General features: G+C 33.7%; 4 protein-coding genes across 4 annotated transcripts; 3 read left to right on the forward strand and 1 right to left on the reverse strand.

Annotated features, from left to right (window-relative positions):
• Nucleotides 1-457: 457 nt before the first annotated feature.
• On the forward strand, nt 458-6,928 carry LOC120250416 (something about silencing protein 10). Its single transcript, XM_039259235.1, has 17 exons — nt 458-648; nt 746-793; nt 908-948; nt 1,551-1,647; nt 1,776-1,933; nt 2,043-2,198; nt 2,444-2,583; nt 2,765-2,849; nt 3,360-3,539; nt 3,714-3,848; nt 3,924-4,001; nt 4,087-4,229; nt 4,330-4,444; nt 5,108-5,355; nt 5,459-5,522; nt 5,620-5,688; nt 6,578-6,928. The coding sequence occupies exons 1-17, from the start codon at nt 537-539 to the stop codon at nt 6,707-6,709; spliced, it is 2,001 nt and encodes a 666-aa protein (XP_039115169.1). The 5' UTR covers nt 458-536; the 3' UTR covers nt 6,710-6,928.
• A 263-nt stretch (nt 6,929-7,191) lies between these two features.
• On the reverse strand, nt 7,192-13,597 carry LOC120249942 (glucose-1-phosphate adenylyltransferase large subunit 3, chloroplastic/amyloplastic). The gene is made up of 15 exons (XM_039258656.1): nt 13,230-13,597; nt 13,043-13,156; nt 12,369-12,542; nt 11,992-12,084; nt 11,226-11,309; nt 11,101-11,156; nt 10,393-10,486; nt 10,175-10,287; nt 9,700-9,772; nt 9,069-9,149; nt 8,519-8,605; nt 8,083-8,187; nt 7,896-8,002; nt 7,759-7,819; nt 7,192-7,452 (listed from the first exon to the last, which is right to left on the reverse strand). Exons 1-15 carry the CDS (start codon nt 13,458-13,460, stop codon nt 7,351-7,353), a joined length of 1,575 nt encoding a protein of 524 aa, XP_039114590.1. The 5' UTR covers nt 13,461-13,597; the 3' UTR covers nt 7,192-7,350.
• Nucleotides 13,598-14,980: 1,383 nt separating this feature from the next.
• On the forward strand, nt 14,981-16,345 carry LOC120250437 (glucose and ribitol dehydrogenase-like). Its single transcript, XM_039259253.1, has 4 exons — nt 14,981-15,246; nt 15,333-15,718; nt 15,815-16,170; nt 16,262-16,345. Exons 1-4 carry the CDS (start codon nt 15,124-15,126, stop codon nt 16,282-16,284), a joined length of 888 nt encoding a protein of 295 aa, XP_039115187.1. The 5' UTR covers nt 14,981-15,123; the 3' UTR covers nt 16,285-16,345.
• A 5,124-nt stretch (nt 16,346-21,469) lies between these two features.
• LOC120284055 (transcription factor BHLH42-like) lies at nt 21,470-24,942 on the forward strand. Its single transcript, XM_039290876.1, has 9 exons — nt 21,470-21,664; nt 21,785-22,039; nt 22,579-22,675; nt 22,809-22,823; nt 22,918-22,974; nt 23,055-23,556; nt 23,633-24,024; nt 24,094-24,513; nt 24,597-24,942. Exons 1-9 carry the CDS (start codon nt 21,552-21,554, stop codon nt 24,678-24,680), a joined length of 1,935 nt encoding a protein of 644 aa, XP_039146810.1. The 5' UTR covers nt 21,470-21,551; the 3' UTR covers nt 24,681-24,942.
• Nucleotides 24,943-24,952: the final 10 nt, after the last annotated feature.

Consider the following 24,952-nt stretch of genomic DNA (forward strand, 5'->3'; position numbering starts at 1 on the left):
ATTGTTTTGTTTATTATTACTTTCTGGATTTTTTTTTCCATTTTTGTCAATATATTGTTAATTTGTTATCATGGGCTTAAATTAAAAATAGTATAAATTTTTTATATTGAAAAGTGTAAAAAAAAAAATTGTTTGTCAGAGTAAAAAGTTGAGATAATCATAAGGAAATTTTATTCCCAAAAAAAAGTTTGATTTAATAAAACAAAAAAAAAATATTTGAGAATTTCCTAAATTATTATTGAAATTTATTAAGAATTTAATAATAGATGAAAGTCACGTTAGGGTCCATAAACTATCTTTTCCAGTCATTAAAATTTCAAAATTTAGCCACAAAGATGAACAAAGTCAAAAGGGTGATATTTATTATTTAATTAAAAATATTAGAAATAAATATATTTGAGTACATTTTAAGACCAGTTATTAACTTTTATCTTAATATTTATTTATTTGGAAATTATGAAAAAGCTTATTCTATTCCGAGTTCTCCCAAAACCCTAGCCTAAACCTCGTCTCCTTCTCTCTCGCGATCGAACGCAATGGGTAGAGGACCGAAGAGGCCGAGGAAGGCGATGAAGAACGCTAAGAAAACCCGTGCTGATGATGGCGATGTATTCGCGGGTGGAGCTATGGACGACGAGATCGACGCCTGTGAGCATAAATGAATTAAATTGGAAGATAGAAATTCAGTAATCTTCTTTTATTGTTGAGTGTTTTTTATTCAATTGAGGTTGATTCTGATTTACAGATCATAGGCAGCGCGATGTGATTCCGTTGGATCCTAATGCCGGTGATTGTGAGTTCTCTTTTTTTCTTTTTTATTTATATTTTTTAGTGATCGATTTGGTACTTAAATGCTCTTCGGGGTTAGAGTTGGATTCTGAATTTGTTTGGAAATTTTTGGGTGTAGATGATTCCAGCGATGCGGAGCAGCCGGTGTTCAATCTTGGGGTGAGTTGATGATAAATTGGATATCATTAATTTGTTTAATTGTTCTTCTATTGTTGAGTTTTAACCAAGTGTGATTTTTTCGTTTGATGGAGATAATTTCCCAGTTGAAACCATAAAATGGCAGGATTTTCATGGTTCTTGTTTATTTTTTATATGCTTTGTTTTTCACTTGGAAACATGTTAATTCATCAAAAATTTTCCCATCATTATATCACAGCAACTGTAATGTTTCATTGCTGAATGAATTTTATGTTGCACTGTTTTGTATTAATGCGCTATGAGTAGTCTTTTTACTCCAAATGATTTTTTCTTTCAATGACAGTCCACATCAACTAGTGGATATCTGTCACTTGCCACTAAGTTTTTGTGATCTTATCAGTATTTATTCCATAACTAGTCCTGCTAGAGCAGGATTTTTTTTTTTTTAAGCATGTAACTGAGGATAAATTTTAACATGTTGCTACTGTTATTGTTCTGTGCAGATTCTAACCATAATGGTTGGATTTTGAGTATTTTTTTGGGCTAATATTTCCATTGCAACTATTTTGTGGTAAAACTTATAATTTGTTCTTTTGCATTCTTACCGTGTCGTATTCTTACAGGGGGACAATATTGATGACTCTGAAAGTGGCAGCAGTGACGATGATGAGGATGATGACATAGATGATGATATTCAGCCTAATAAGTTGTCTGCAAAGAGTAAGAACATAAACTGCTTTTGAAAGCTATACTGTTCGCTTGCACTTTCTCCTTAGTAACTATACCTTTTATTTATTTTTTAATTAAGTTGGCCAAAAAACTATGCTTGATTTGTCGATGAATTTCAGTTGCAAGGACCAAAAAATATTTGAATCAGAAGTTTGGGGGGTTTGATGATGAAATGCATGATGATGATGATGAAGATGAAGAGAAAGATGAGCAAAGAAAGGCTGCTTGGGGTGGAAGGAAAACCTGGTATTATGATGCTGACAATGCTGACTATGAGGTTTATATTTGTTTCTCCTATCTGTGTTTTCTTATCTTCATCTGAGTACGTAGTTTAGTATTTTTTTTTAGTTGCATCATGTCTCACTTTCTATGGTTTAATTTTTCAGCTTCAATCGAGTGATGAGGAGCTCCCTATGGAGGAAGAGGCTGAGGCAGTAAAGATTCAGAAGGAGAAAGCAAAGTTTCTCTCATTGGAAGACTTTGGCCTTGAAGAGGCTGATGAAGATGGAAGTGATTCTGATGCAAAGGAGAAAAAACAGAAGGTGATTCTGTATTATATGGTGTTAGTTGAGATCAAATTCCATAATTTCAGTGACCTTAATTTAGAGTTTGTAACCAATACTTTTCATTTCAACATTATTAAATTTTTTTTTTCAGTTGAGATAATCATACTTAAATTGTAAGTATAGTTGTAACATGGTGTCCAAGCTTGAATTTGAAGTTTTGAATTATGGTTTGATTTGGTACAACTTTTGAAAAATTTTTATGTGAAATTACCTATGTACAGGCTGTTTTGGATGGAAAAGGGAGTGGGGCAAGACTTAACATGGATGGCTTTCTTCAAGACAATACCTTAGAGAATTTTGAGGAGATCAAGAAAGATCTTAATTCCTTGTCAAAAGAGGAACAAATGGATGCGGTTTATAAGTATGTTGCAGTCACCTATTGCATGATTATCTTGATGCTTTACACGATTATATGGTTCACTTCACAGTTTCATCTTCATACATTTTTGTTAAGATACCTGTTTTTTCTTGTTTCTGATGTTCTCAAATTTTGATGGTGCGAGAGTTCAACTTTGATTTATGCTGTGCAAATTTCTTTGCAGTTCTGCTCCTGAAATAGTGGGCTTACTTTCTGAGCTGAATGAGGCACTCATGCAGCTTCAAAAGGTGGAACCTCTTGTATGTGAGGTATTTTTTTAAAAAAAATTTGAGAAATCAATCTAATGTTTTTTTTTTTTTACTTAGTAAATGCTTTATGAGACATGTATATTATGTTAGAAAATGTTTTTGTTTGTCCCCTGTCAAACGGGCCATTATAAACATGGATGCTTACAAAGGTACTGAAATTGAAACAGATGAGCTTCAATAGTCCTTGCACTTTCTTATAGGGCTGAATTTTGTGTTATGTTTTATCAAAAGATGTCCCATCCAAATAAATTTACGCAGTTTCAGCTCACTAAGTAAATTCTTCATATTCAGTTCTAGATAACTTGGTAGCAGCTTGATCAAGTGATCCGGGGATTTTGTTCATATATGTTACATAGCATTAAGGGGAACCTTCATGCATTGGTTGGATAATGAATGTGCGTGCTTTATTGTGGGCCTTTATTTCTTATGGTCATATTTTATCGGAGTTGGTAGCTGTAACCTCTCTTTACTCCTAGTGCACTTTTATTGAGAGTTCCTTTCTTTTTTAAGGTGCTAGAAAGAAGAGACGGTGCTAAGGGAAGAATGCACTATTTGGAGGTCAAACGGTTGTTGTTACTGAGTTACTGCCAGGCAATAGTCTTTTATCTCCTTCTCAAGTCAGAGGGCCATCCTGTTCAGGACCATCCAGTTGTGGGACGTCTGGTAGAGATCAAGGCTTTGATGGAACAGGTTATTTGCTTTTCTTTTCTTTTTTTTCTTTTTATATATCATTCATCTGTCTTTGACCTTTCTACCCTGAAGTTGTTAGTGCTTACCGGTTTATTTTTATTTAGAATTGGCAACTGTGATTTGATCTGTCTGTCCTTTCAAATATTTTCTTTCTAACTATGCTGTTATTAACAGATGAAACAGATTGAGGCAAAGCTTCCTAATCAATTTGATAAAAATTTTATTCCGAATGCCAGAACTAAACCAACAGACAAACTGGAGCATCAACCTGAGGTGGCAAATGTGCCAAAGAAAGCTCATGAATCACTGGTAGTTCTTTTTTTCTGTTCTATTTTTCTTCATAGATTTGATTGGCCATTCTTCAGATGACCTTAAATTCTGCAGGTGGAGGTATCAAATCATTTAGCAAGCGATAGCTCTCTTCAGAAAAATCACAATAAGCCTATAAATCAGAAAGATCAGGTTGTTCAAGGAGCCATATAACCCCTGAGACTATAACCTTTTGTGGTAAAATTTATCTAATGGATTCTTTTCTTAAACATGACAGAATGATCGAGTTGGTTTTCAGAGTATGGAAATGCTGAAAGTGAGAGCAAATCTCGAAGCAAAGTTGAAACAGAAGGGTTTATTTAATTTTACAAATTCAAAGGATGAGAGTAAACAAAAGAATTCCTTAAAGCCACTTAATAAGTATGCATCATTAACTTTTAAAGTTTATTAAGATGTGATTGTCTTTGGAATAAAAATCTGGCCATTTAAATACTTAGTGTTATCTCTGATATGTTATCAGACGTCTTGAAACACAAGATGATTTTGATGATGAAGTGCAACCTGTAGCGAATGGTGGAACACACAGCATCAGTAAACTCTCAAAGCTCATTCCTAATAAAGGAAATAAATCAAAGGTGAGTCTTATTTTAATTTTGTTTTGCCTGTATCTTAATTGAATGTCAAGTGTCTATTGTTTTGCACATTGAATATTGCACCATAGAGGATAGTGGTAATATGATGGTGTTGATACATTATGACCTTGATCTTGGTTTGGCCAGACTAATAACTGCTGATTGGCAATTTATAATGCCATTGCTCTCACCTACGGAGTTCACCTTGGATTTTGCAAACGGGCAGATTAATGCTTTGACCATTAACTTTCATATTAAAAGGGCTTCATTGGACATCAGACCACATCTAAATTGGTGCCTTGAAGACCAATATAAACAATATTCACTTTAAAAACACAAGTGACAACTGTGTATCTGTAAACAGTAAAAGCTGGCAGAGTCAAACTTATCTTTTATCATTGAAATAAACTTGGGTAATCCTATATTTTGAGGGCATGGATGGTCTGATTTTCTGTAATGCCATACTGATGAATTAGGATTGCATGTTCTTTATACCTGCCATAAGTTCAGTATTTCTTTTGTTGGAGTAATGTTTTATACTGAAGAATAAATTTTTACCTTGCTGTTGTTCCCATAGTTCAACTTCACGCATTTAATTTGTAAATCATTTGTGAAAAACATCAAATCTCATGCAATTAGTAAAATAATTAGCTCTTGTTCTCCTAGTTTGTTTCTGGTGACGATGATGTGCCCATGAGAGATGATATTGGAGAACGGAGGAGGAAACATGAGCTTCGGGTCCTGGCTAGAGCTGGAACTGTTTCCATGGATGATGATATAGGACTTGAAAACCAGTCCGTGGATACTGGTGCTCATGAGGATGATGGAACAACAGACTCAGAAGATGATTTCTATAAAGAAGTGAAGAGACAACGGACTGAAAAACTAAGTGCTAAAGCTGAGTTGTATTCAAGGTATTTTCCATTATTGCAAATAAATAATAGTTGGTGAAGCCTATCTTATACTGCAAGAATATGTTGTTCAAAAAACAATTAAAACTGGCACTCTTTTCTACAGAACATCAGTGGCACCATCACCTTTGGAGACAGAAGTTGGTGGGAAACGACAAATCACATATCAGGTCAGTTTTTGATTAGTTTCTTTCTATTAGAACAAGAATACAATGTTCATTGTTTGGTGATATTGAGATCTTTACTTTTCTCTTGCTGGTGCATCAGATTGAGAAGAACAAAGGATTGACTCGTCATAGGAAGAAGCTCACCAAGATTCCACGCAAGAAATATAAGGTAATCATATCCTACTCTTAGGGTGTGTTTGATATATGGAATAAAACATGGCGATGACAGTACCAATGGGTCTGGTGTGCCTGAGTGCAAGTGAAGATCATGATTGTATCTTGTCCTATCAGTCAAAACAACCTGAGTTTTATACCACCCTAGATTGCCTAACCTAGGGCAGCTTCACATTACTGACTTGCTACCACCCTAGATTGTATCTTGTCCTATTAGTCAAACAACCTGAGTTTCATGCTCCATAAATGCTCATTTTTGCATCTATACTCATTTTTGCATATGTACCCCCCGCACAATTTTTGTAGTTGCATTTGTTCTCCTCTAAAACCAAATTGCTTGTGCACATATCCCCCAGGCTTGTATATATGCAAAATTAGTTATGCTACTAAAGTTTGGGTTTCATTTTTCCTTTCTCACATATAATCATATAAAGCTCAGTTTGGCATATAAACCTCTACAAAATTTATTATTGCTTGTGCACTGGAAAGTTTAGATCCTTGTATACATATTCCCTCAGGTTTATACACATAGCAGATTATTCTATTAATTTCGTATATTATATAAAAAAATGCCCTTATGCACAACACACATGCCTCCACAATAAATCTGTACTTTATGGGATAATTGTTTATATTGTTCTAAATTAAGATCACATGTTTTTTCAAACACCTAAAAAAGTGAGCTTTGGAGGAGTTTATATTAAATGGTCTCTTCAACATAATGCAACAACAGAAAAATTTCCTGTGCCATTCCAATTAAGTCATATAGTGGCGCACTGTTTTGTTGTGGTTGCTAGTGAATGAATTCATTCACTATTACCTGTATCAGCATGCAATCTGTCTTCAGTTTCGGTTCTAACAAAATTGTCGTCATTGTATTGCAGATCAAGCACCAGAAAGCAGTGATCCGACGGAAAGGCCAAGTTCGTGATATTAGGAAACCTACCGGTCCATATGGAGGTGAAGCTAGTGGAATTAACACTAACATCAGCCGCAGTGTTAGGTTTAAAGGTTGAGTTTGCCAACAGGATTTCTCCCTCCTTTGCCGGAGTAGAGGTTTTACTACACTGTATGTTATAACATATTAACTTGGATTGTTGATGTTTTAGTCTCAGTAAGTTCCATGTGAAATGGAATTTACTAGAAAAATTTTGTTAGTTCATGTCCTGCTACGAGATACCAATCCTTTTTGTTATGTATTCTTTTTTATCATTTGATATGTTCATTTGATTACAGTTCCAGTTTAAATCCAGCAATTACAACTTACAAAAAAAATAATTTTTTTGACTTTCGGAATGAAAGCAGACAATGATCTTATTTCACTAGTCCTCAGGAATTATATATATATATATATATATGTACTTGTGACTATCATCCTCTTTTCACTAAAGTTATGTTTCACTGGTTGAATAAGGTAAAGATGACCTAGACTTTAAATCTTGCACTTGCTTGGAATCAATATAGAATCACTACTAGATTCAACCATTTAATTGGTGGCTCTTGGCAAAATAACAAGTACACAAGATAAATTGCATTATGTGATATACAAGAACGATTATGATGAAAAATGCATGTTTTTTCAATGATTCACTCTGCAACATATCTCAATCTTGGTTTCCCACCAACATTAGTTTATTAGCAATGAAGAGCAAGTTCTTCAAATTACAAGCCCATCATTAACCGTCGAGTTCTTCAGGATGATGGTGATACCAGAGCGTATGTAGAAGCCTTCAGATGGTCTGTCAGCCTCTTGTACCCCCTGCCATGTGTTCCAAAACAAGGGTTGATAATGAACTAAAACACAAAACGGGCATGAAGTTCTTTACTTCAATGGTTTAATTTATAACTATTTCTGGTAAATTTCATACTATATATCGTAATGCCGAAAGAATATCATATGGTCTTCAGAAGGGTAATCATACTATAATAAAGCTAAATCTCAGTTAGTGGCAGGAATATTTTTTTTTTCTTTTCGTATTATATATTTTATATGTGGAAATTTATCAGGTGGTCTAGAGATCTGGCATTGTTCACTTATAAAATGAAAGACATAAGGGAATCATACTTCAGTATTTGCAATTGTGACGTTCTTCCCAATCCTTGCATTCTTGTCTATGATACAATTCCTGCAAGAACCACAACGTAGGTAGAAGCGAATCATGAGCCACTAATAAAATAGCATGCGATAAAGAGAAACCTTACTTTAGTTTTGTGTTCTCTCCTATTCCAATAGGGACCCTTCCCTCGGCGAGCAAAGTTGCAATTTCATCGTCTGTTTCATAGTAATCGGCACCAAGCATAACAGTGTCCTGCAAGTGGTACAAACTGAACCAGAGATGCAGGTAGCCATGCAATTTCATATACCGAGAAAAGTAATTTCAGAACTAACCTTTAGATGCACATTGGAGTTTATTCTTGATCGAATCCCAACGACACTATGCTCTATAAAGGAGTTGTACAAGAAGCTCCCATGGGAAACAATGGAATCAACAATCTGGAAGAAAGATTGAATATTGATAATGTAAAGGCAGGTTGCATGAATTTAGAAGGAAAATGTGACAAAAGCATTATGTGACTGCCAAAGTAACATGTGCAGAAGCATCACTAGAGAACATGATTCATAACACAATACATATAGTCCACCACACAAGTGATATGGTGTTTCAAGATATAACAGTAAAACAGACTCAGAGTGATACATGGGCACCAAATATTTAATCTCGATCTAAGCTGAAGTAGCCTTTTGGGAGCAACCACAAAGGTGTGAGTGTGTGATCTTTTTTTTTTCAAATAAAAATAGAGTGATTTATAAGAAAGTGCCTAACCTTGGTGTTGTCAACCTTTGTTGGGGGCAAGTTTCTTCTAGATGTATACATTGGCTTTGTTGCATCATAGAAGCTGAAACTTGGTGGCTGCCAATAAAAAATTAAAAAGAATTAAACTCTGTGATAAATATGCTCACTTATGGAAAATTTCAATCAGTTTAGTAAGTGAAAGTAGTCATCTGAAATGGAGTGAATGGTATGCCGTGTGCACCAAAGATACTTTGCCTTATTATTGAATTATCATAACTACAGCACTGATTGACTCTTACATCACTACATGGCAAAAATGAAATTAGGTTAAAATTAACATCAAAACAGGCATATGATTTTCCTATCTCCTATTGAAATCTCTTCCTATGCAGCGGATTAAAATTTGTGGCATAATTGGAAATGTGATTATTCTTCCTGTAACTTCAAAATTAAAATGAGCTAAAATACTAAATTGAGCATGACAGGTTAATTGCAAGACAGGCATTAGTCCAGATCTTCTAACAAGTAATTAATTAGCACACAAACAACACAATAGATAACATCATTTGAAAAGACTTACATGAGCGGTTAGTGCAAGATTCGCTTCAAAGAATGACTTAATAGTCCCAATATCCTCCCAATAGTCATTGAAAAGGTATGCCTGCAAGAAGAGTACAATGCTCAATCAGAAGGCATTGGAAGAGGGAAGGAAGTCATGGTATGAATTCCTCTTTAAATACATGAATTTCACATAGGATTCACGTTACAAATCTGAATGTGAAATCAAGTTTTGCAGTTGTACAAGTAAACAAGCATGGAGCATAAAAGGCCAGTTCTCCCATTCCCAGCCTACGGAGCTGAATGTAACAACAATCGAGAACTCTACCTAAATCAAAGCATATAAATTGTTTATGTGCACTCCAGCGAACATGCACTTGAAGGATTCCATGGAATTTCTTAGTTGTGATATCCTCTTCTGAAACTTCCTCAAGGCATCATACAACTTCTTTCATCAGCAAGACATGAAAGACTGCAGGATCTACTTTGATGTGATGGTTCACACTTCACAACATTTGTGAATATTTTTTGACTCATCTACTTCAGTCAAATTTGATTATTGCATAAACAATTCCTATTACCTGACTGGTCAAAAAATAAAAATAAAAAAAAAATAAAAATGAAATAAACTTCTATATGCTGATAAAACATACCTTGATGAAAGATTCTCTTGCAGAGGCAGGGATTATTTCAGATCCGAAGTCATTTGCAGTAGGAAAGCGCCATCTGTTGATGAGTAACAAATAATGTTCTCAAGTGTTGCTTTTGCACATTTTAACTTGACAAAAAAATGAATGCCCGATATAATAATCCTAAACAAGATAACATTAACAGGATTTGGAAACATTTGACAACATAACTAATTTATCCAAACTGTGAAGCCAGCAGCACAAAAGTCAAGATAAAGTAGGTGGCCCATCTCATGTAAATTGTCTAGTTTGGTTTGAGGAAAACCAACTTTCATGAATGAGGCCAACCCAGAAGAGCTAGAAGCAGAATTAGCAGGAGAGGCTTTCACCACAGTTTATATGTAAAACAAATACAAGTTCATATAGGAAAACTAAAGAGGTGCAATCTCCAAAAATTTCATATGAATAAATGAAACCAGAATGGCTAGAAGAGTGATACCTTAAAAGATTCAAAAGTTTTTCCTTCTTAAATACATAAACTCCCATTGAAGCAATGTAAGGTTTTTTCTCTGCCTCTTCTCTTGACAACCCCAATACAGTAGTATCCACTTCCTTAAGAGGGAGATAAAAATTAAATATTTATACATATTCATAGAGTTGAGTTCAGTAAAACCCATTTAAAAAACACCAAAATCTCAAGTGGACAAAGAAACTTGCCATAGCCTTCAAATCGGCTCCTTTAGGCTTTTCGCTGAAGGAAATGACTTTACCTTTATTGTCTATCTTCATTAACCCAAAATCAGATGCACGACTGCCATAAACAAGAAGAACACTTGCATATGTATCATAAAGTTGAGAATTCAGCATACACACACTTTGTCTTTGTTGCATCTTATGCAAACCAAATGTGCAAAAAAATAAACTTAAGCATACAGATGCATTAGCAAAGTAATAGCAGTAGCAACAATACTCTTCCAATTTCTCAATATATATATATATATATTCTTCCAATAAATACAAGAGGTTAGCTTGCTTTGATTGCATTATTTCTTTCTTTTGTGCACTTAATTATTTTCCAGGCATTTCCCTTGTTATAAACTTTATTGATCATATTTCATTGAATTTAAGATGTGCATAAAGCATTTCTTGAAAATTTTGACTAATAAGCTACTCAATCCACAAGATAATTACTTCTAACCAGAGATCCTTGAATCTAGGAAAAGCCTATGATGGCAAATATTAAAACTTACGAAAATTAGACAATTCTGTGAAAGTTGACTCTAAAAAAAATCATTTCAAAATGAAAGAGAACATAAAGAGCTAGATGTAATGTCTGGCATGAAGTCATACACACAATATTCTCTAAAGTACATCAGGAAGTTACTCAAGGATGAAATACATGTCATGATATACACAACCTATCACCTGTCATCCATTGGCAGACATGCAATGGTAATGTCAGCACCACTTTGCCGGTGACTCTGTAAATAAAGAAATTTACATCATTCCACTGTTATCAAGTGACAAATGATCTGATTTCAACTTCTCACCTGAATGAAATCCATATAATCCATTCGATAAAGATGATCCCCAGAGAGAATCAATACATCCTCAATAGCCTTACTTCTGGCATCCTACAGAGTAAAACTATAGTGCAATCACCACATTGTATGTTGCTTCAATAATAGCACAACAATGAACCTCAAGTGTCTACATAGAATGACAAGAGAAAGGCCTCAGAGTAGCTGCATAAACTAATATAGTAAGATTCATCCCTAAAATTGATGTGATATTTTTGTCATCTCCACTTGTATTATGATAACAGTGAAAAAACACTGTGTCATTTTTTTATATTTTGTCATTATTTGTACATTAATAATTGGTTAAACTGTTAAAGAATGCATGTTGAATGGTGGGGTATTTGATAGTAAAGTATTACATGCCTCAAGCCCTAGGTAAAAATCCTCTATCCAATGACACATGTTTGTGTTATAATGTGTTTACAAAGAGCTAGGTCGGTCTGAAGGCTACGGTGTCACATGATATATTCTTATCTTTCTTCCTTTTCATAGTTGTGCTGTGTTTGAAATCCCAGGATGCAGTGCATGTATATCTGTCTGTTTCTCTCAACCCTCCTGGACCACCCGCCACCATAATGGTGTTACGGGCCCCAAACCTATTTAAAATCTTGCATTGTGTTAAACCTTATAATACTAACTTTGACGTTCCTGAGAGAGAGATAAGTTTTAAAAACAGTGAGACTCATGACCCCTCATTCTTTTTGAGAAGGAACCAGAATAGAATTGAATTTTATACCTCAAATAACCAATGAAATTGTCGAACAGCATCTGCAGTACCTTGGAACCATCTCTTCCCTGCTTCGCCAGGTGTCTGAGTGGCAGCCAATACCTAGAACAAATCATGATGATGAGAACATCAGCCGCTAGTTTGAACTGCTTTATAAAAATGACTTTTGCAGCTAAAATTTGGATCCTGAATGCTTGTCAAACACTAAATCATGAAAGAGGATTGGCATGCCTATTTCTTTTGTAGCAGGTTAAACTTCTTATAAAACAGGTTAAGTAAGATGCCAAAACATATGGCTATAAAGAATTATTTACAAAGCCAGCCACTATCAACAGACAACAATGCATATAGGAAATAAAGTAAAATCAAGATAAGCTACAATGGACCTCGACAAAGCCATCTCCAAAGTTCACACCATTTCCAAAGTTATAAGCTCGTGCAAGATGTCTATTCAGCGAAGCAGAGTTGAACTGAGTGAGAATATAAACTTTATTGATTCCACTGTTTATGCAGTTGCTCATCGGCACATCAATCAACCTATATGCACCTCCTATCGGCACCTATCCAAAGACATAAATCATCCCAGATAAAATATCAAAAACAGCATAAAGCAAAGCTTTCTTCATAAATATAAAGAACCAAATTACAAACGATGCTCAATTAGTTATACCCCCATGGTGTTAGTAAAGAAGCCAAAACACCTAAATTCAAGAATTAGAATTGTAACTGAGATGATGCACAGCCAAGATTAGAAACCAAATCTTTTAGTATAAACTTCTTTCTAGATTAAAAAAAACGAAGAAGAAAGCATAGACCAATAATAAAAAAAAACAAGAGTAATAACAAGATTTCTACATAAAACCAGCAATGTCACATACCATTCAGACACACTGAACTCCAGAACCATAAGCAACAAATCATAACTCACAATCCAAACTAAAAAAAAAATGTCAATAGCTCAAAGCAACTGAAAATGTCAAGGAAACGAAACAAAAGAACAATAAGATCAAACATACGAAATCAAGAATAACAAAAAGAGTAATGGAGGGTTAAATCTCACAGCGGGTTTAGCCCTCTGCTTGGTGAGAGGAAAGAGCCGGGTTCCCGCTCCCCCACCAAGAATCACCGCCACCACCGTCCTCGGATCTCTTCTTTCCATTTCCAAGTTCCTCAACTACAAAAAAATCAAGAATTCCAACAAGAACCCAAACCAAGAAAAACCATAAATGCAATCAAGAGATAGATACCTCTCCCACGAGTTCCGTGGCGACCACCATGCGGATCAATCCTCGTTTCCTGGAAGGTGTTGATGAATGGCCCCCAACTCTAGCGCAGGGTTTCCAAGAATCAATCCTTGTTCCCATGAGCTCACCATCACTGAAACCCCGGCAACGGCGGGAGAGTCTCGAGCCAATCTGAAGGTTAGATGTGGTAGCTGATGGCAAGATACGGCTATCAGCCCACAATGCCATTTTCATTTGGGAGCGAGCTAGGGTTTGAGCGAGGTCCAGGGTAGCAGTGGGATGGAGAACGAGGAGCAGAGACGAAGAGGAGAGAGAGAGAGAGAGAGAGAGAGAGAGAGAGAGAGAGGGAGAGGTTTGTATTGGCTTTGGTTCCGTTTGAGAGGTTGTCCACGTTATCTCTCTCTCTCTCTCTCTCTCTCGGGCTTGATATTGTCCATTGGTTCCTGTTTCGATGGGGCCCACTCATTCGCATATTCTTAGACGTGGGTTTTTGTTGTTGTTGGGCTTTTGCTTTTGGGCTGGCCCATTTGCTTATCTAATTTGGGTCTGAATTTCATTTTTTTTTTTTTGATCTCTAAATCTGAAATGTTATTTTAAATAATAATAATAATAATAATAATAATAATAATAATAATAATAATAGTAATAGTATACTTGATGAAAAGTATATCTCGTATCAAAGAGATTTATAACTATACTTTCTATACCAACAAAAGCAATAATCAAAATTCACATATATATATATGTGTGTGTGTGTGTGTGTGTGTGTGTGTGTGTGTGTGTGTGTAAGATATTAAAAAACTTACCAATTTTTTGACATGGCTATCTTTTAAATTAAAAAAAAAAAAAATTGAAAGTTTTCACGTAGGTTTCACACGTTCCATGTGAGGCACTCATTAATTATATAATAATGCAGGTTTGCTTTCAGACGTATAAATATATATTGACTCCCAAGCCCACTTAAGTTTTAAAAAGCTTAAATATACTGTAAACTTTTTTTAATAATATAAATTAACTATTCTAAATCAATGTTAACTTTAACCCATTTTACATTTTTTACATACTTCAATAAAATCTAAGAAAATAAGTTTTTAAATAAACCAAATTAGAATTTGCATAAATTGCGAAACCATTAAATTTGTAAAAACAAAAAAAGACCATTAATAAATAATGTAAAACAAAAAAAAAATGCAACATGATAGTGAAGAAGAAGCAGCCATGATCCGGCCTCCACGGCTCCACGTATCCAAGGTCCCAAGCCATGCAGCACGTGTCAGCCTCATGCACGCTACTACCGTTCCCTCTCACCATCTCTTTATATAACCACCACCATCTCATGTTCCTTGATGGATTTATATTCCTTATAATTAATTACTCTCACTTTAAACTAATTAACACCCATTAACACTTTGCAATTGATAATAAATAAATATTTCATTAAAAACAGAATAAAACTCATATACACATCACCAGTAATACTACCTCCAAAACCGTGATCCAGAGAAAGAACAGTAATGATATCCATGCGTCGTCGCTTGCAACCAAACGGTGAGCTGCATGACAGGGCAAGCCTCCACGTACCCAAACCATGCACCACGTGTCAACGCCATGCAACCACCTTAATTTCCCTCTCTCTCTTTCTTTCTCCCACTCCTTTATATCACCACCTCCATCTCCATCTCTCATTATTATCACTCCAACTTCTCTCATCTCTTTTATGCTTCTGATCTCTTGTCTTCTCCAAACTAGCTTTCAGTTTTCATCACGTTCCCTTCATTACAGACCTCTCTTTTTAACATCTTTTTCTCTCCTTCACATCCAAGAGAAGACTAAGAGATCTATCACCACTACTCCTTCGATCTATAGATCAAGAGACTCAAGGCTTTCTTTCAAAAGAATGGCTTCAGGTGGTCAACCATTCCCACACCAAACACAAGAGCGTCAACCTGGAAAGGAACATGAGATGGATCCCACTCCTCAGGTTATCAGCCCAGACTACAAGCCTGCCAATAAACTCCAGGTCCTCTCTCTACATACATACATACATATATATATATATATATACAAATATATATATATGCATGTGCTTAATTGCATGGAAAGCAGGGGAAGGTGGCGCTGGTAACAGGAGGAGACTCTGGTATCGGACGGTCAGTGTGCAGATACTTTGTACTGGAAGGTGCCACAGTGGCATTCACACATGTCAAGAGTGAAGAAGACAAGGATGCAGATGCTACCCTAAAGATGCTTATGGAGGACAAGAAGTCTATAAATAGTGGGGCTAAGGACCCCATTGCCATACCTGCTGACCTTGGGTTGGAGGAGAATTGTAAAAGAGTGGTTGATGAGGTTGTCAAGACTTATGGACACATTGACATCCTTGTTAACAATGCAGCTGAGCAGTATGTTCATATAAATATAGAAGAGATTAGTGATGAACAGCTCAAGAGGGTGTTTGCAACCAACATGTTCTCTTATTTCTATGTGACCAAGTAATAAATCTTTTTGCTTATTTATTATTTTTTTTTTAAGTATTTACTTATTATCTAATGTGTTTGGACTTAATTGATTTTAAATGCATGTTGAAGGTTTGCTGTGAAGCATATGGGGAAGGGGAGTAGTATAATTAATACTACTTCTGTGAATGCTTATAAAGGAAACAAGCTGCTTCTTGATTATACTGCCACAAAGGGAGGGATTGTGGGGTTTACTAGAGGGTTAGCACTGCAAATGGTGGACAAGGGGATAAGAGTGAATGGAGTGGCGCCTGGGCCGATTTGGACGCCATTGATACCAGCTTCATTTCCAGCTGACAAGGTGGCTAACTTTGGGAAGGAGGTGCCCATGGGGAGAGCTGGGCAGCCTTGTGAGGTAGCTCCTTCTTATGTTTTCCTTGCTTCTCAGGACTCTTCTTACTATACTGGGCAAGTCCTCCATCCTAATGGTATGTGTTTGATGTTGGATTGCTTATAAATTATGTGAATTAATGAATATGTTAATCCTTAATTTGTTTTCTTTGATGTATGTTGATGCAGGAGGGACTATTGTGAATGGCTAGCTGAGCTGGAAGTGGATACATCTCTCGTTAGTTGTGGTGTTTTGATGTTGTTAATTAATTAGCTAGGGTCGTTATATATATATATATATATATATCCTTGTGAAGATATATATATGTAGCTCCTAATATGTGTATGGAGTAGTATGTTGTGATAAATGAATAAGTAAAAAAATAATTAAATGGTCATGTTTGGTGTGATCTTTGTTTCAATTGCAAGGAAAGCATTTTTTTTGTCTAGGTTTGTGATTGATTGATTGTTTAGGATTTAATATATATATGTATTTACGAAACATCAAAATGAACAATAAAGACAGACTAATTTATATACATGCCCTTTATGGATAACGTGTTAATTTGGGCGCCAATAAGCAAACATTTAAACTGAAAACCATATATACTTCCTTACAATGGAACAATAATCAAATTCTAAAAACACTAAAAAGTAAATAAAACTTAAGTGTCCAAGCATGTTGGTGAACTTCAAGCGTATATTCCAGATTCTGGAAATTGTATGGTTTCCCTTCAATTAGCTTTTGTTTGCTTTCGCTCAAATTGAAGCAGATACATTCACAATCATGAACATTTTAAACCAGAAGAGACATGTAATGTAATGCAGACTGTAAACTCCTTAATTTTAATTAGCACACCTTTGAGACGTGACACTTGTGCTGCAGGGAAATAGTCCAATGGCCATGCAACCGCTCTACGTGCGTACGTGTAATAACATGCAAACAATCTGTATCAAATAAATCATACATTTTTAAAAGATAATATATACATTTTTAAAAGATAATATATTGAAATTTCTATGAGCTTCCTCTATCCAAACCAAACACCATAAAAGTTCTACTCTTGCCACGTATTCAAACACGTCACCACTTCTTTCAAAATCTTTCTCCACACCACACCGCTCTTCCACCACCTTCTTCTTCTCATATCATCTCCTCATGCCTCTAATTAAGACCACTCTTTCTTTCCAACTTTTTCTTCATTACCATATTATCAACAAGCCATGAAACTCCTCCTTCATCCACCTTCACAATCTTCAAATCTTCCATCAAGCTCAAGGTCTTTCTTTCTTCACAAGTATATATATATATATAGTGAAAATACCATCTAAGAATCGCATACTTAGATGTTGTTTTTAGGGATGTTTGACTTAGAGCCATTAGACCATCATGATTTTTTTTTATTGTTTCATATTATTCAGTACTATACTATTCAATACTGTTATATATTGTTTATTGATGTACGTTTACGGTACATAAATCAGTATAACTGTTGAGATATTTGACTTAGGGGCCGTTTGGTTCGCGGTAATGTAGAAAGATTACCACGTGTTACGTGGTAATTTGAAAATATTACCACGTTTGATATTGCACCGGTGGTAATGTGGATGGTAATATCGCATTACCAACTTATAAATATTACCAAGAAAATGATAATCCTATTACCACCAAATTTGGTGTCTATCTTGGATTACTATGGTAATCTTATAACTTTTTATATTTTAACAAATTGATTACCATGACAACCAAACACGGTAATGAACTATTCCCGATAATAAGAGTTCCCAACCAAACATGGTTATATTAAATTACCGCAATATTCCCAACCATATAACATTCCCACTCATATTATCATGGTAATCTCATTACGTGGTAATATGTCATTACCACGAATCAAACGGCCCCTTAGAGTTATTAGATCATTATGATTTTTTTATACTGTTTCATACTATTCATAACTGTTATACATATTGTTACTATATATGAATCAGCAAAACTGTTGAACATAAATTATCTGTTGAACATAAATTATTGTAGTGTTTCCAAATTTTTATATTTAAAAATCTAAGAAAGTACTAATTAGATGATTTTTTTGTACTATTTCATACTATTCAGTATTATATTATTTAGTACTATTATACACTGTTGTTACGATATATATGAATCAGCAAAACTGTTGAACGTAAGTTATTGTAGTGTTTTTAAATTTCTATATTTTCTAGGAACGTACTAATCAGATGATGTGTCCTCGTGTGTGTGTGTATATATATATATATTTATAATGACTTTATATATATAATGCAACTCATTGAGCATCAAATCCATGCATGAAAAAGAAGGAAATTTAGGTGGTGTTGGTGGCTAACTGCAATAGGGGCCTTGGCCGTGAGAGATGCCAATATTACTTCACTAGACTTTCAGTTAAAGTCAGAGGATGATGATGAGTCTGCATGCAACTACCCTTGACTTTATGAGCTAATAATGTTGTTAATCTGATGTCCAAGTTAAAATGTTCAGATATAACTAATTAAATTAACATACTGCATGCTGACGATAATTTCATGTCTTATTCTTCATTATGAGTTAATAATTATAGATCTTGCTTAAAGAGACTAGAAGAAGTAATTCACAGCTATATAGTCTACAAAAGTAGTTAGTTAATTAATTTCCATATCATGATATGAACATGAAACCCCATATATATATATAACATATTTTAGAGCTCCAAATTGTTATAACTATTTCATCTTAGCTAGACTTGGTGTTGTTTTATGAAGAATATTTCATGTTGATGAATTTAGTTTTTATGTTATTGTGTGATTGTGAATGGATAAAGAAGGGATGCATGGTGGAGCATTAATTGGATCATTATGTCTAGTGAAGTTGAACTAATTAATTAGTTGGCAAAAGCTAACTAATTATTATTGTTCTTGTATTTCAATACAGTGAGTCAATAAGCTAACGCAAAAACAATCTCATTAATTCTTATTTTACCATCAATTGTTGCATGCTTGTCTAAATTTAGCTATCCATGACCAGTCTATAGTTTTGGATCAACAAGTAAAAACCACATTAATGTCATATAACTTTTTATGAATTTTTAAAATGGTTAATTAATGTGGCATAAATTTTGGTTTTTTTTTATACACCCATGCGCAATTGCGCATGTGATGTTAGAGGAAAATACAAAACCAAAAGATGGTATTTTATTAAAATATAAAAAAAAAACTCCAAATAAAAAAATTTTTGAATTAAATCTATATTCCCAACATAAACATTTTTTGAAGAATATAAGATCTTACTTTGACCTTAAAATCAACAACAACTGCCATGCACACAAAAGACCATCCGTACTATATTTATCCCCAAATGTCAAGCCTTCTCTTTCATACCTTTGTTTCTAGGCACTATCAAAAGTAGGATTTGTTTTTCCATTTCCATACTATAATTGTTTAGGAAAAAAATGCTATTCATCACACGTCTTTACCAAATCTAACAAGAATACTAATCCTAAAATTAGAGCTAGCATTTCTAATTTTATGGGTCCGTTTGATAAGCAAAATTTTGAGATACAGTACAACACAACTTCTCTTGTTCTTTGTTTGGTTTATTAAAAAATTGAAAGTACAGCATAAGAGAATGTGAGTATAACACAAGTAGTTAAAATTTTTGTACCACCAAAACCTCGGTACAAAAGTTTTATCATGGTACAGCACAACTAAAGACTAAATTACCCTTAATAAAGAATAAAAAAATACAATCATGTATATCATATCCCACGACGCTCATCAAGACTAATCAATTTTAATAATATAATATTTTTTTAAATGTAAAATCGATATCTTAAAATTAAAATTTTAAATCATAAAAATTAACATAATTTTTTTTAATATTTCAATTTAAAAATTAAAAATTTAAATTGTATAAAAAATAAATATAAATCTCTTTATATCTTATATTCCTGAATCATAGATATGATTTTCATAGATATATCAAACATATTAGCAATCTCATATAAAAAATAATATTATTTAACTGATTGATATATTAACATGAATTTATCATGTATTTTTTAACAAAAAATTAATTTTGCATATATTTTGAAAATTTAAAAAAAATATATAATTTTTAATTTACTAAATTGATTAATTATAAAAAAAATTAATTAAAATATTGAAAACGATATCTTGTTGTGAAGTTGTTTATTGTAAAACAAACATAATATAAAGGGTATTAAAAGTAATTTTATAATATTTTTGTCCAGTACTCGAGAAGTTATCATAGAATATCAAACATGGTACAAGACAAATAGTATGTAAAATTACGATATTTTATAAAAAATTCCTTTTCATTTTTAATATCAAATTACTTTTATAATATGTATTTTTAATTAAAAATTAAAAATAACTGGATAAAAAAATTCCTTTTCATTTTTTATATCGTAAAAAATAAAATATCAAATAAATAATTTTAATTTTATAAAATATAAAAATTAATTTTCAATCATAACAACATATAAAAAAAATTATAAATTATAAATTGGATTTTTTTTGTTTATATACCCCTAAATATTCACCTATTAAGTGTATATCCCTAGGCAAAACAAAATGCTATGATATCTCTTAAAATTTACATATATATACCCCTCCATCTTATTATATACACTATTAAAATATATTAAAAATTATAAAAAATAAATATAATTTTATTAAAATTCCTAAACTATCTCATCAATATTAATATTTATTTAGATGTAATAAGTAAAACTAGCTTAAATATCTTTTAAGGATTATACAAGACATATATATGAACTTAATCACTAGAATTTATATAAAAAAAACTAGAATTTAGATGTAATGAGTAAGAGTTTAATTTTTTAGGTGTATATATATATATATATATATGTAAAAATATTAATTCAATGACTATTAAAAATTTTTAGGAGTATATTTACAGGTTTAAGTAGTTAATCATATAATAATTTATATACTTGAAGTATATATATATATATATATATATAGATATTGATGGACAGTAATTGCTACAGTAACAAATACAGTAATAACTGTTTAGAACATTATAATGAGAAAAAGTGCTAACATAAACAAATCAAATTTTAAAAGATATTATATATATATATATATAATATTTTATTTTATTAAAAAATTATATATATGACTCCCAAAAAACAAACAAATTAATATATTTTTTTATGAAAATATAGTAACAATTACGACTTTAGCAAGGGGGTATGCAAGCAATTTCCTTTGTAGTAAAAGGGCTTACGTTGCATGGCGGACTGTCAGGTAGAGCAACCAGTCAAAACCAAAATGCAAATGCTTCATTCATTGAGTTAAACCTAAACCTCAACCCATCTGACATTCTCATTCTTCTCCTCTTCCTCCTCTTCCTCTCCTTCAACCTTTTAATCAACACATCTACACTTCTTCCTTTGTCTCTACCTAACAATAACCACCAATGTCTTTTCCATCCTCCTCTCATGATCACCACCTCCTTCATTCCCTCCAGCTCTCCGTTCAAAGCCTCCAGTGGACTTACAGCCTCTTTTGGCACCTCAACCCTCAACAAGGGTACTCTTTACTCATATTAATTTCTATATATATATATATATATATAGTTTGATGATGTACTTATATTAATGATGACCATATCTAATTCTTCTTTAATTTAAATGATATGATGGAGTATAGGATTTTGGAATGGGGTGATGGGTACTACAATGGGACTATAAAAACAAGGAAAACAGTGCAACCAATGGAGGTGACTACTGAGGATGCTGCTCTTCAGAGAAGTAGACAACTTCGAGAGCTTTACGACGCGTTATCGGCTGGAGAAACTAACCCTCCTGCTCGTCGGCCTTGCGCCGCTCTCTCACCGGAAGACCTCACTGAGACTGAATGGTTCTACCTTATGTGTGTCTCTTTCTCCTTCCCTCCTGGCCTTGGGTCTGTAACTCTTCTTCTTCTTCTTCTACTTCTTCTTCTTCTTCTTCTTCTTCTTCTTCTTCTTCTTAATATTTTTACTATATTATTATTATTAACAGCTGTGAAATAACATGGTTATTGATATAAATGGAGAGGATGACATTAAAGATCTTGAAAAGGATATTGCCATGATAAATTCACTGAATTAGTTGCCATGTTTGGGAATTCAGTAGTTGAGAAGTATTTCCATGGAAGGATGGTGGTCCTTATCACTCTGCAGCTTCCTATCTGTGGGAGTGCACATTATTGATTGATTTAAGTGCATGTTTAGATCAATATTATATATATATATGATGTTTGTGTTTTCAGTTAATTAAGAGAGCTTTTGGAAGTTATATATGCAGGTTATTGATTGATTTAGAAGTGCAAGTTTGATGTTATTCTATAGACTGTGATTTGAGATTAGTGAAATATATATATAATGATTGTTTTATTTGATTAGATGTTTTATATGCATTAATTAAGTATGGTGTGTTTGGTTGTTAATTATATATATGCAGATTGCCAGGAAAGTCGTTTGGGTCACTAAGGCACGTGTGGCTCACACGAGCAAATGAGACTGACAGTAAAACATTTTCAAGAGCCATTCTTGCCAAGGTGACCATTTAATTTATTCAATTCAGATCATATCTCTGATAATTGACATGCTAAGTTTTGGTATCATTTAAAATTCATGCGCTGATACATTCTTGTTCCTTCCTGTGCCTATGTGATACAACATTAATAACAGAGTGCTGGCATTCAGGTACATAATAATAATAATAATTAAGTGCTTATAATTTTTTAATTCATTTTAAGACACAACAACGTATACATAATAATTTATTTCGACATTACAGACTGTGGTGTGTATACCAATCGGTTGTGGTGTCGTAGAACTCGGTACAACTGAATTGGTGAGCTAAACTGCATGAACAAATTGATCAGAAAAAAAAGATAAATTGAATGACTAATGAATTACTGTTAATTCTATCAGGTTGAAGAAGATTTAGGCTTAATTCAACATGTGAAAAAAATTTTCCTAGATAATCCAATCTCTAATCTTGAACAACAACAACAACAACCATTATTCAATTTCCAAGACTTAACAATTGTGCCACCAATGAGTGTCGAACGAGAAAGTTCAGACCGAGGGGAAGACGAAGATGAGGATGAAGATGAAGACAATGAAAATGGTGACGATGAAGATGATGATAATATGGATGATGAAACAGAGGCAGTTACTGATTCAGAAGCTATGGCTGGAAGAGGTAAATCTGCAAGTTTAGCATCAATGGTGATTAGTGAGCCAAGTGAACTCATGCAGCTTGACATGTCAGAAGAGATAAGATTGGGTTCACCTGATGAGTGCTCTGATAATTTGGATTCAGAATTGCAAATTCTTGGCAAACATTATGATCATCAAAATCAGAGTGGCACTTATCAAGCTTGGCAGCAACTTCATGAAGATCTATGCAACAGTCTTGTGCAACTATCAGGTAATAATATTATGATTAAAAAAAGAAATCATAATTTGTTGAAATGATTGAGATTTAGAATTTTAGTGCTATTCAGGAACTCCGCAAATTGAAGAAATTGCACAAGAAGATGCCAACTACTCTGAGACAGTTGTGACAATTCTGAATCATAACTCAAGCAGAGTGACAGGTTATGGAGTGATGGGATATCTTGCTCATTCAAAGCAATCAGCATTCAGAGAATGGAAATGTAACAGTGAACATCGATACACTTGTTTGAGTTCGGTGACAGGGAGATCGCAATCGCTGCTGAAGTACATCTTGTTTAATGTTCCTAAACTGCACATGAGACCTGGTGGAAGTAGGTTATTGAAAGGCACACAGCAAGAAGAACTAAGCGCAAATCATGTACTTGCAGAGCGACGGAGAAGAGAGAAGCTCAACGAGAGATTCATCATCCTTCGGTCATTAGTACCATGCGTCACAAAGGTGTGTTTCATCGGAAATGCTGTTATTGTTGTTGTGATGATACTAATTGTTATGTCTATGTAAATGCAGATGGACAAAGCATCGATCTTAGGTGATACAATTGAGTATGTGAAGCAACTGAGGAAAAGAATTCAAGATCTTGAATCAAGAAACAAGAAAATGGCTAGTGATTGGAGATCAAAGGAACATAATGTGCAGGTGCAGGCAAACAGTAGCTCATCTCATAGCAGTGTTTTGCCAGAGAAGAGGAAGTTGAGAGTGATGGAAGTGGAGGCTGGGAATGGAAAGAGTGCAAGAGTTGTAGCATCTACAGGCACAAATTTGCAGGTTTCTTTCAGTGGAACTGATGCTCTGTTGAATTTCCAGTGCGCTTACAGAGATGGATTGATGTTCAAGATCATGCAAACTCTTGATGATCTTCAACTGGAGGTTACTTCCGTTCAGTCATCAGTAACTGATGGAGTTTTTGCTGCAGAAATGAGAGCCAAAGTATGTGGAAATGAAATTTTGGATTTAATAATATTGATGAATTGGAAATGACTAATGAACATTGTTTTTCACTGATTTTGCAGGTGAGAGACAGAGAGATGAATGGAAAGAAAGCAAGTATATTGGAGGTGAAAAAGGCAATGCATCAAATCTTCAACCAATATTGAATATTATACAGATGAAACAAATAAATATTTCATCCCATTTGGTAGTTTTTCTTGGTTAGATTTATCAGATGAACATATATGGTAATAGGTTTCTTGTACATGAGAAGCAAGCAGCATTGAAAAGTTGAGCGCGGAAATCAAACGTCAAAGTGAATATTTATGACCTGTTTAACTTTCCAATTTGTTTCCTGAATGACAAAAAGAGCATTACATATATATATATATATATATATAACCAACCAAAGCCAATGGTCATTTAAATTGAGATTCAT

This window comes from Dioscorea cayenensis, chromosome 19 (assembly GCF_009730915.1).
Source record: "Dioscorea cayenensis subsp. rotundata cultivar TDr96_F1 chromosome 19, TDr96_F1_v2_PseudoChromosome.rev07_lg8_w22 25.fasta, whole genome shotgun sequence".
In the NCBI taxonomy this organism is placed as follows: Eukaryota; Viridiplantae; Streptophyta; class Magnoliopsida; order Dioscoreales; family Dioscoreaceae; genus Dioscorea; species Dioscorea cayenensis.